The 12,881-nt window shown below is 39.5% G+C and overlaps 1 protein-coding gene across 1 annotated transcript in view; it reads right to left on the reverse strand.

Annotated features, from left to right (window-relative positions):
• LDLRAP1 (low density lipoprotein receptor adaptor protein 1) overlaps positions 1–12,881 on the reverse strand; it is a 161,478-nt gene that overhangs the window by 70,654 nt on the left and 77,943 nt on the right. The window contains exon 5 of the mRNA XM_053705385.1: positions 1,210–1,282. Coding sequence (XP_053561360.1) covers positions 1,210–1,282 — 73 coding nt within the window. The remainder of the gene's footprint in view (positions 1–1,209; positions 1,283–12,881) is intronic.

The raw sequence follows: 12,881 nt of genomic DNA on the forward strand, positions 1-12,881 counted from the left end.
CTTACTGAACAAAAGAAATAAGGATTCAATCTTTTCAAAATGGAAACGATTCAGGCTACTAGCTTTCAGATCCAGAACTGGTCTAACGAGAACTGCTGGATCAGGGACCAAACGGTCATGCAGTTTTTGTAGTATGGATAGCTTTCTTACCCTGCTTTGACTTGTTCCAATAAACATTGTTTGGTCCTAGACTGGCCTAGAATTAAGCCTGTTATCTTTGTTGAAAGTTAAATCTAGGCAAGCCTTTGAAGGCGGCCTTAGCATATTTTGACAGTTTTTCACAGCTAGGCATGGCGTTATTTATGAGTGACTAAAATGCATGTCTATTAAAAGAACTGAAATAAGGGGGAAGGATGCAGAGGCTTAGAAACAAGGTAACCACAAAAAAAAAAAAAAAATGTATATCAATATAATATTCATTTCCTTTTCATCTCAGTTGTCTATTAACTCCTTAAGGACACAGCTTCAGTTTGCTCAATTGTTTCACAATGGAATAATTCAGTCATTGGTCATTAAAACACATGACATCCAATTTTTCTCTTTCAAGATTCAGATAGAACATACAATTTTAAATTACTTCAATTTGCTTCTGTAATTTAATTACGTTTGGTCTCTATGTATCTTTTTTGATAATACCTAGTTAGTACTGAAAGCTAGCTGCTGATTAGTGGCTGCTCACAAATGCCTTTTAGGTGTTCAGCTAGCTCCCAGCAGTGCATTACTGTTCCTTCAACAAAGGACACCAAGACAATGAAGCTAATTTGAAAAAGTAATTTAAAATATTATGCTCTCCAAATCATTAAACAAACGTTTACACAGAAATGAGGTACTTTTTTTTTATTAATTTGTCATTACTACAGCATTCAAAAAGCTAAGATACTAAATTATCTACAGCATTACATACAATGATATTGGTGAGGTAGCTCAGTTGGTAAATGCCCTGGACTATAAAAAAAAAAAAAAAAAACCTGTTTAAAAGATCCAAGCTCACAGGTTCATATCCCGGCAGGGACGACTCAGCCCTACATCCTTCTGAGGTCGATAAAATGAGTACCATTAAATTGGTTAACAACAACAACAACTATTACTATTCAGCTGCCGATTTGGTCAATTCCAAGAGCAAGCGCTGAAAAAGGGCCTCAAGTCCCACTGGGAGAAAGGCACTATATAAATACTATCACCTAAAATTCCATCTGGTTGTATACTTACTGTCTCGGGATACCTGCCAAAATTCAAATGCTACTTTGAACGCTTGAGCCACTGTTAGAGTAACTGCCTGGGCCTAAGAGGAAAAAAACAAACAAAAAAAAAAACACATTTAGAGAAATACCTTCTGTAATTACAAATATTACAAAGAATGTTTTTCAGGGATTAAAATGGACAGTATAATTAAAAAAAAATGTAAAGGCACGTCTTGCCATTTTTGCACTACTTGCCATGGACATATCCATGCAAGGAGCTACAAGCCGGTTTCCTCCGGCTTCTACGCTATATCTTACGTGTATGTCTAATGGGACAGTAAAGTCAAAATTAACCCCTTAATGACCAAGGACGTACGCCACACGTCCTCAAAAAAAAAAAAAAACAGTTAATGACCGAGGACGTGTGGCGTACGTCCTTGGTCTGGAAAGCAGCTGGAAGCGATCCTGCTCACTTCCAGCTCCTTTCCGGTTATTGCAGTGATGCCTCGATAGAGGCATCCTGCAATAACCCCCCTTGGCCATCCGATGCAGAGAGCCACTCTGTGGCCCTCTCTGCACCGGACATCGGTGGCCGGTATCGTTGGTGGGTGGGAGCAAGTCTGGGAGGCGGGTGGGCGGCCATCAATGTGCCGAGTAGAGTGGAGGGGGGCGGGATCGGGAGGGAACCGCTAAACTACAGAAAAATAAAGCTGTCAAATTAAGGCAGAGGGGGAGGGTTAGAGAGCTGTTTGGTGGGGGATCAGTGAGGCTGGGGGCTAAGGGGGGATCCTACACAGCAGCATATGTAAATATGCTAAAAAACAAACAAAAAAAGCCCAAATATAGCTTTTATTTTAGTACTGGCAGAGTTTCTGCCAGTACTTAAGATGACGGGGACAATTGTGGGGTGGGGGAGGGAAGAGAGCTGTTTGGGAGGGATCAGGGGGTCTCATGTTTCAGGTGGGAGGCTGAGCTCTACACTAAAGCTAAAATTAACCCTGCAAGCTCCCTACAAGCTACATAATTAACCCCTTCACTGCTAGCCATAATACACGTGTGAAATGCAGCGGCATTTGGCGGCCTTCTAATTACCAAAAAGCAAAGCCAAAGCCATATAAGTCTGCTATTTCTGAACAAAGGGGATCCCAGAAAAGCATTTACAACCATTTGTGCCATAATTGCACAAGCTGTTTGTAAATGATTTCAGTGAGAAACCTAAAATTGTGAAAAATTTAACTTTTTTTTAATTTGATCGCATTTGGCGGTGAAATGGTGGCATTAAATATACCAAAATTGGCCTAGATCAATACTTGGGGTTGTCTACTACACTACAGTTAAAATTATCCCTAAAAGCTCCCTACATGCTCCATAATTAACCCCTTCACTGCTGGACATAATACACGTGTAGTGCGCAGTAGCATTTAGCAGCCTTCTAATTACTAAAAAGCAACGCCAAAGCCATATATGTCTGCTATTTCTGAACAAAGGGGATCCCAGAGAAGAATTTACAACCATTTAAGCCATAATTGCACAAGCTGTTTGTAAATAATTTCAGTGAGAAACCAAAAGTTTGTGAAAAAATTTGTAAAAAGTGAACGATTTTTTGTATTTAATCGCATTTGGCGGTGAAATGGTGGCATGAAATATACCAAAATGGGCCTAGATCAATACTTTGGGATGTCTACTAAAAAAAAATATGTACATGTCAATGGATATTCACAGATTCCTGAAAGATATTAGTGTTCTAATGTAACTAGCGCTAATTTTGAAAAATAATGGTTTGGAAATAGCAAAGTGCTATTTGTATTTATGGCCCTATAACTTACAAAAAAAGCAAAGAACATGTAAACATTGGGTATTTCTAAACTCAGGACAAAATTTAGAAACTATTTAGCACGGGTGTTTTTTGGTGGTTGTAGATGTGTAACAGATTTTTGGGGTCATAGTTAGAAAAAGTGTGTTTTTTACCATTTTTTATAATTTTTTTATAGTAAATTATAAGATATGATAAAAATAATGGTATCTTTAGAAAGTCCATTTAATGGCGAGAAAAACGGTATATAATATGTGTGGGTACAGTAAATGAGTAAGAAGAAAATTACAGCTAAACACAAACACAGGAGAAATGTAAAAATAGCCTTGGTCCCAAACTGACAGAAAATGGAAAAGTGCTGTGGTCATTAAGGGGTTAAAGACATTAAACAGCAGAGTACAACTACAGTAATATGGTTACTACTCATACTATTGCATTTCCTCCTTAACCTGCAGCTCTTCTTAAAGCCTCTTAATTCATTTCAGAATCTAGTTAGTAAAACTCAATTTTATACCGGGCACCACCATCTTGTAGTTCGTGTATTGCTGCATCCTGCGACAAAAGCAGTGCACTCACATCTAATGTTAGCTTTCTGCCAGCTGTACCTTTAACTTCAGCTCACATGAGAGAAGTGTTACATTTCTGCAGTTTTTTGCACAGATTAAAAAAAAAAAAAAGTTAGAAAATATCAGCTCCAAGGTGGCAGTGCCCAATGTGAAGATGCAGAGCTTCAGTAATACTTGTAAGAGATAAGGAAACAGCTGCAGGATGAAAAAACATGACTAGTAACCATTGTATTGCAGATCTCCGTAGTTTAATTTCTTTAATCTTTTAAAATTTAGAGAGCATGCGTTTTTAAACCAATAAGCTTTCAAATTTACTTCTATAAGTAAATTTGCTTTATTATTTTGTATCCTTAGATTCCAGAAGTGCATTTGTGCTTCGACAAACATCACACTGGTAGCTGCACATAAGCCTCGTCATTGGCTCAAACAAGCAGCAGCTTGTTCCCAGTAGTGCATTGCTGCTCTTAACATTTGTTGTGGCTAAACTATAAAACTGCAGGCTAAATTGTAACTGTTCTTCCTATACACATCAATATAAAATTTGCAGTTAGAAGAGTGCACTAAGTGTCTTAGCACAGTTCTCAATTTGGAGGCCCCCTTTAGACTAAAAATGCAACTAACAAATCAGGATTTTGCCAAGGCTTAGTCCACAACCTTCCCAGCAGTTTAAAATGTTTGTAACACACAAGCAAGTTTACACAAATGTAAAGGAAAGAAGGCTCCATCACTATTGTTTTGGCTGGAGGAAAGAGAGTGGACTTGTAGGAGTCCTTGCAAGGAATATAATATAATATTATAATATAATATATTATAATATATTATAAACTTTGTAATCTAAGAGATTCAAAATATATTATGCAGATTAGAGTTGAGTAGTTGGTGGCGGAAGTCACTTCAGAGTATTCTACATCCAGGTTATGTACTACATTAAAAATATATAAAAGAAAATATATAAAGTACTTTGATTTAGTCTGTTAATTACACATTAACACAAATAGGCTGGTAATGGATATGGAACAATATTAAAGTAATGGTAAATCTGAGTTTTTAACACTAGGATTTGCCATCAATAAAACTAAAGTGGAGGTTAAGTGATAAAATGTAGTAAAAAAAAAAAAAAGGCGATACTCTCCCTAAATGTGCCGCTGCACATTGCTATAATTGGCTCCAGCTGCCCACGGCACAGTCTACCAATGAGCCGACTCATGTTCCTCTAAACAAATAGCCATGTGTGCATACAGAACAGTCAGTTGACAAGCACGACTATTTGTTTAGAGGTGCAAACGTCACCTCTTTGAAGGAGATCGATTGACCATGGACGGCCGGAGCCGTTGAGTTTAGCAATTTGCAACGCCACAGAAAGGGTGCGTTTAGCAGCCTTGACATATTTGATCACTCAAACTCCACTTTATTTTTTTAGTGATGGTAAACCCAAGCAAATGCCATTTACAAACACTTTAAGGTTACTAAACACACAAATCACAGCCTCTACACAGAAAACAGAACCAAGCCAAGAAAAGGAGTACCATCTTTAGAGTTGTCACCATCTCCATTTAAAATGTCTAAACTTGCTCCAGTGAGGGCATGGGGATGTAAATTCACTTTCATGGTGGCAAGAGCCCACAACCTGTTACATATGGGATATATATTCCAACCAGGAGGCGGCAATGTTTCCCAAACTCCAAAAAAAAAACCACCCCTCCCACCTCACGCATACCTTAGTTTGACGTACAGCCAAGTGGTGAGGTGTTTAGGAGAAAAAGCCAATAGGAGCAGGGGGAAAATTGCTTAAAACAAACAAAAAACAGATGGGAACTCATGGACTCTGGCCACCATGAAAGAATGGAGGTAAGAAATTATATTTTCTCTATTAGGTAGTGAGTCAACCCGTTACGTATGGGATATAATACCAAAGATTTTAAAGTCCATGAGTAATGAGGGATTAAAATGAAAGATTTTTTCACTGAGAAATTAAATCCATAACCCAACTAATGTTTTCTGATAAACTCAAACATATAGGAACAATTATCAAACAGACATCTGCCTGAAGGACCTTTCTACCAAAAGCTGCTTCTGATAGAGCAAAAACAAATAGTAACATTTAGTAAAGGTATGCAGAGAAGACCAAGTGGCCGCTTTGCAAATTTAATCAACTGAAGCCTCAATCTTGAAAGCCCAAGATGTGGCAACTGATCTAGTAGAATGAGCTGTAATTCTGAGGCAGAGACTGACCCATCTCCAAATAAGCTTTGCGAACAGTTTCAATCAAGGCTAAAGCAGTGGCCTTCTGGCCTTTCTAAGGAACAGAAGAGAGAACAGACTAGAAGACTGTATGAAATCTTTAGTATCAACATATTTCAATGCCCTAACATCCAAATAATGTAAAGAGCATTTGAATCAGGTCACAAACGAGGGAACAACAATTTCCCTATTAATGTTGTGAAAAAGGCGACCTTTGTCTGGAATTAAGGATAAATTGATCCTCCAACCATGTCTTTGAAGAAACAACTATAGTTGTGTTAAATTCTGATAAATGAGAAGATCAAGCCAGTACCAAGATATCGTCCAGGTAAGGAAATAATGCAATATCCTGAGTTCTTATTACAGATAAAAAGGGCATTTTGAATCTTGGTAAATACTCTTGGAGCTGTAAGCTAGACAAAACTGAAGAGCAACAGACTAATAAAGGAAAACCTCAGGAACGGGTAATGTTCTGGGTGAATTGGGATGTGAAGGAAAGCATCCCGTAAAACTATTAACATAAAGTAACGCAGAACAGTCTTAAAAGTTTCCATTTTGAAAGTCAGTATTCTTATAAATTTGATTAGCATATTCTGATTCAGAATTGGTCTGAAAGAAAATTTCCTTCTTTGATACAATGAAGAGATTTGAATAAAATCCCATCCCCTGTTCATGCAAAGGAAAAATTGCTCCCATATCTTCCAGATCTACGATTGAAAAAAAACAAAAAAAACACAAACTTGAGCTTTTATTGGATGTTGTGCAATATGGGATAGAAAAAATAAAAAACAATTCATTACTGTTGAAAGTCTTATTGTAAATCCAATTTGATATCTGAGAAATAATGTTTTCAACCCATATATTTGAAATGTAGAAATGACGGCTGGCACAGCTCCTTGAGTTGTAGTTTAAAAAGTTCTTTATTTCAGTCAATTTAAAACAAGCGGTTTGCAAAGCTCAGGAAGTATGCATAAGCATACTTCCTGAGCTTTGCAAACCTGCTTGTTTTAAATTGACTGAAAAAATAACTTTTTAAACTACAACTCAAGGAGATGTGCCAGCCTTCATTTCAACATTTCAAGTTACCTACTTTCCCTGACCGGCACGGCACCTCCGAGTTACGTTTTGGAGCCGCTGATTGTGTGACGTTCTTTTGGGAGAACTGATACCGGGCTATCATTGGAGGAGCGTTGACACGTGGAACCCGGAAGCGACCTGGAGCCCGGGTGCAGACAGCAGGAGCGCATACTGAAGAAAAGACTAGCCGCTCTGTGCTCATTCCTGGAGTAGATTCCTCTAATTACCGGGGGTAGTGAGTTACCGTCCTTCGGTTCTTTGTGGTCATTTCTGCTGAATTACAGGTAGCACTTGTTTGTTGGCTTTGTACATGGGAAATTGTGATTGTTCCTCAGAGTTTATGCATGCGCTCCTAGTCTGACATTTTCTGCAAACACACCTTCATTAATTAACTGTGGACGGAGCTGGCTTGTGATTCATCTCATGTTTGAGAATATATATATATATATATATATATATATATATATATATATATATATATATATATATATATATATATATATATATATATATATATATATATATATATATATATATGAATTATGACAGCTGAATTTTCCTTTGGACTTTTTGTCTGGAGGAAGAAGGAAAAAGAAAGTTTCCTTACCTCCAGTAATGGTAGAAATAATAGAATCCAGTTGAGACCCAAACAAAATGTCTTTCCTTGGAAAGAAAGATAATCTAGTGTTAGACACCATGTCAGCGTTCCAGGAATTAAGACATAGGGCTCTTCTGTTAAGTATAGCTAGATACATGCTTTTGATATTAATTTTCAAAATATCAAATACAAACCATTTTATTTGCAATGCAGTATTTTAAAGTAAATTCAATAGATTAGAACATTCACAGTCTGTGGATAACTGCAGTGCAAGACTTGTTAACCAGTAAGTAGAAGCAGTAGCCACATCAGCGATAGACATAGCTGGTCTAAGTATATAGTGTAAAAGAAGTACTATCTAAGAAGGGCATTTCTAAAGACCCTTTAGACAGAAAAGGGTAATCTTGTCTTCTAGAGAAATAGTAGTACGTTTAGCCAGAGTGGAAATGGCCCCATCAACTTTGGGAACCGTTTCCCATAACACTAATTTAACAGCAGGTAGAGGATATGGGTTTTTTTAAACCTTGTAGGAGGTTTAGACCATTCCTTTGCAATCATGTCAAAGACAGCATCAGGTATAGGGAAAATCTCAGGGCGATTAAGTTTTATATACTGAATTTAAACAATTACAGGGTTTATCATCAGGTTTAGATTTATCAATCCCTAAAGTGATTAAGACACTTAAAAAAAAAAAAAAAAAGGGAATTATGCTCTGTCCGATGAGGGAGCCCCACTGTTGGAGGTATCATCGTTCAAAGATACTTCAGTATTTTGAAGTTCAGGACTTAATTCACATTTTTTTCTTCTACCAGTAATAGCCTTTTATCCTCTTATTTAAAGGCGGTAGTGCAGCCAGGGCCTTAGCGATTGTAGCAATTAATTTTTTTACTGCTGTAGGTACTCTACCTGCATCTGTAAGGAGGAGACAGATGCGTTTGTACCAATTGAAGCATCATTAGATTAATTGGTGTGCAATAAAAGATCTAAAAATGAGTCACATAAATGAGCTGAACTACTTCAGTTTTGCAATAAGCACACTAAGCTTTGGTATATAAGGTGTTCAGTAGACTTATAGTAAAATTTAGTTATAGATTCGTGCTGCCCCATTATGGCAAAAAAAATATGTAAAATGAATGCAAATATTATAACCCCTTTAAAGGGATACTGAACCCATATTTCTTTCTGGATTTAAAATGCAATTTTAAGCAACTTTCTAATTTACTCCTATTCGTAAACTTACATTCCTGCTTTTTCAAAGATACCAAATGAAAAAAAACTGGAGTAAATTAGAAATTTGCTTAAAATTGCATGCACCATGAAAGAAAAAAAAAAAATTTGGGTTCAGTATCAGCCCCCCTTATGTAGCATTGCAAGCACTAATCAACTCCAGCCTAGGGAAGCAGTAACTGTCAGTATGTTCAATTTAGACCATTTAAAAAAAAAAAAAAAAAAAAAAAAAAAAAAATTTTAATGTTCCTGTTCGTCGAGTGCGCTTCTATTTATGCAAGCATTCTATGAAGAGTTTTGAAAAGGATGAGGGGGATTTTATAGGCATTTGGAGTTTAGGAAACTTTGCCTCCTCCTCGTGGGAATGTATATCCCATGCGTAAAAGGTCGTGGACTCTCGCCACCTATACGAAAGTATATTAATAGAACTATTGGTTATACAAAACTGGGGAATAGGGGGGAAAACAGAATTTATGCTTACCTGATAAATTACTTTCTCCAACGGTGTCCGGTCCACGGCGTCATCCTTTCTTGTGGGATATTCTCTTCCCCAACAGGAAATGGCAAAGAGCCCAGCAAAGCTGGTCACATGATCCCTCCTAGGCTCCGCCTACCCCAGTCATTCGACCGACTTACAGGAGGAAATATGCATAGGAGAAATCATGATACCGTGGTGACTGTAGTTAGAGAAAATAATTCATCAGACCTGATTAAAAAACCAGGGCGGGCCGTGGACCGGACACACCGTTGGAGAAAGTAATTTATCAGGTAAGCATAAATTCTGTTCGGTCCACGGCGTCATCCTTACTTGTGGGAACCAATACCAAAGCTTTAGGACACGGATGAAGGGAGGGAGCAAATCAGGTCACCTAAATGGAAGGCACCACGGTTTGCAAAACCTTTCTCCCAAAAATAGCCTCAGAAGAAGCAAAAGTATCAAATTTGTAAAATTTGGCAAAAGTGTGCAGTGAAGACCAAGTCGCTGCCTTACATATCTGGTCAACAGAAGCCTCGTTCTTGAAGGCCCATGTGGAAGCCACAGCCCTAGTGGAATGAGCTGCGATTCTTTCAGGAGGCTGCCGTCCGGCAGTCTCATAAGCCAATCGGATAATGCTTTTAAGCCAAAAAGAAAGAGGTAGAAGTTGCTTTTTGACCTCTCCTTTTACCAGAACAAACAACAAACAAAGATGATGTTTGTCTGAAATCTTTAGTGGCCTCTAAATAGAATTTTAGAGCACGGACTACGTCCAAATTGTGTAACAAACGTTCCTTCTTTGAAACTGGATTCGGACACAAAGAAGGTACAACTATCTCCTGGTTAATATTCTTGTTGGAAACAACTTTCGGAAGAAAACCAGGCTTAGTACGCAAAACCACCTTATCTGCATGGAACACCAGATAGGGCGGAGAACACTGCAGAGCAGATAAGTCAGAAACTCTTCTAGCAGAAGAAATTGCAACCAAAAACAAAACTTTCCAAGATAATAACTTAATATCTACGGAATGTAAGGGTTCAAACGGAACCCCTTGAAGAACTGAAAGAACTAGATTAAGACTCCAGGGAGGAGTCAAAGGTCTGTAAACAGGCTTGATTCTAACCAGAGCCTGAACAAACGCTTGAACGTCTGGCACAGCTGCCAGCCTTTTGTGAAGTAAAACAGATAACGCAGAGATCTGTCCCTTCAGAGAACTTGCAGATAATCCTTTCTCCAAACCTTCTTGTAGAAAGGATAGAATCTTAGGAATTTTTATCTTGTTCCATGGGAATCCTTTAGATTCACACCAACAGATATATTTTTTCCATATCTTATGGTAAATTTTTCTAGTTAGAGGCTTTCTAGCCTGAATCAGAGTATCTATTACAGAATCTGAAAACCCACGCTTTGATAAAATCAAGCGTTCAATCTCCAAGCAGTCAGTTGGAGGGAAACCAGATTCGGATGTTCGAATGGACCTTGAACAAGAAGGTCCTGTCTCAAAGGTAGCTTCCATGGTGGAGCCGATGACATTCACCAGGTCTGCATACCAAGTCCTGCGTGGCCACGCAGGAGCTATCAAGATCACCGAAGCCCTCTCCTGGTTGATCCTGGCTACCAGCCTGGGAATGAGGAAACGGTGGGAATACATAAGCTAGGTTGAAGGTCCAAGGTGCTACTAGTGCATCTACTAGAGTCGCCTTGGGATCCCTGGATCTGGACCCGTAGCAAGGAACCTTGAAGTTCTGACGAGAGGCCATCAGATCCATGTCTGGAATGCCCCATAATTGAGTTATTTGGGCAAAGATTTCCGGGTGGAGTTCCCACTCCCCCGGATGGAATGTCTGACGACTCAGTAAATCCGCTTCCCAATTTTCCACTCCTGGGATGTGGATTGCAGACAAGTGGCAGGAGTGATCCTCCGCCCATTGAATTATCTTGGTCACTTCCTCCATCGCCAGGGAACTCCTTGTTCCCCCCTGATGGTTGATATATGCAACTGTCGTCATGTTGTCTGATTGAAACCTTATGAATTTGGCCTTTGCTAGATGAGGCCAAGCTTTGAGAGCATTGAATATCGCTCTCAGTTCCAGAATGTTTATCGGGAGAAGAGATTCTTCCCGGGACCATAGACCCTGAGCTTTCAGGGGTTCCCAGACCGCGCCCCAGCCCACCAGACTGGCGTCGGTCGTGACAATGACCCACTCTGGTCTGCGGAAGATCATTCCCTGTGACAGGTTGTCCAGGATTAGCCACCAACGGAGTGAATCTCTGGTCCTTTGATCTACTAGAATCGTCGGAGACAAGTCTGTATAATCCCCATTCCACTGTCTGAGCATGCACAGTTGTAATGGTCTTAGATGAATTTGTGCAAAAGGAACTATGTCCATTGCTGCAACCATCAATCCTATTACTTCCATGCACTGCGCTATGGAAGGACGAAGAACAGAATGAAGAACTTGACAAGAGCTTAGAAGTTTTGATTATCTGACCTCTGTCAGAAAAATCCTCATTTCTAAAGGAGTCTATTATTGTTCCCAAGAAGGGAACTCTTGTTGACGGGGAAAGAGAACTTTTTTCTATGTTCACTTTCCAACCGTGAGATCTGAGAAAGGCTAGGACGATGTCCGTATGAGCCTTTGCTTTTGACAGAGACGCTTGAATCAGGATGTCGTCCAAGTAAGGTACTACTGCAATGCCCCTTGGTCTTAGAACCGCTAGAAGGGACCCTAGTACCTTTGTGAAAATTCTCGGAGCAGTGGCTAATCCGAATGGAAGTGCCACAAACTGGTAATGCTTGTCCAGAAAAGCGAACCTTAGGAACTGATGACGTTCCTTGTAGATAGGAAAATGTAGGTACGCATCCTTTAAATCCACCGTGGTCATAAATTGACCTTCCTGGATGGTAGGAAGGATCGTTCGAATGGTTTCCATTTTGAACGATGGAACCCTGAGAAATTTGTTTAGGATCTTGAGATCTAGAATTGGTCTGAATGTTCCCTCTTTTTTGGGAACTATGAACAGGTTGGAGTAAAACCCCATCCCTTGTTCTCCTATTGGAACTGGATGAATTACTCCCATCTTTAACAGGTCTTCTACACAATGTAAGAATGCCTGTCTTTTTATTTGGTTTGAAGATTGAGACCTGTGGAACCTTCCCCTTGGGGGTAGTTCCTTGAATTCCAGGAGATAACCTTGAGAAACTATTTCTAGTGCCCAAGGATCCTGAACATCTCTTGCCCAGGCCTGAGCAAAGAGAGAAAGTCTGCCCCCCACCAGATCCGGTCCCGGATCGGGGGCCATCCCTTCATGCTGTTTTGGTAGCAGTGGCAGGCTTCTTGGCCTGCTTACCCTTGTTCCAGCCTTGCATCGGTCTCCAGGCTGGTTTGGGTTGAGAAGTATTACCCTCTTGCTTAGAGGATGTTGAAGTAGAGGCTGGTCCGTTTCTGCGAAAGGTACGAAAATTAGGCTTATTTCTAGCCTTAAAAGACCTATCCTGAGGAAGGGCGTGGCCCTTTCCCCCGGTGATGTCTGAAATAATCTCTTTCAAATCAGGACCAAACAGTGTTTTGCCCTTGAAAGGGATGTTAAGCAATTTTGTCTTGGAAGACACATCCGCTGACCAAGACTTAAGCCAGAGCGCTCTGCGCGCCACAATAGCAAACCCTGAATTTTTCGCCGCTAATCTAGCTAATTGCAAAG

Source organism: Bombina bombina, chromosome 3 (genome assembly GCF_027579735.1).
Source record: "Bombina bombina isolate aBomBom1 chromosome 3, aBomBom1.pri, whole genome shotgun sequence".
Taxonomy (NCBI): Eukaryota; Metazoa; Chordata; class Amphibia; order Anura; family Bombinatoridae; genus Bombina; species Bombina bombina.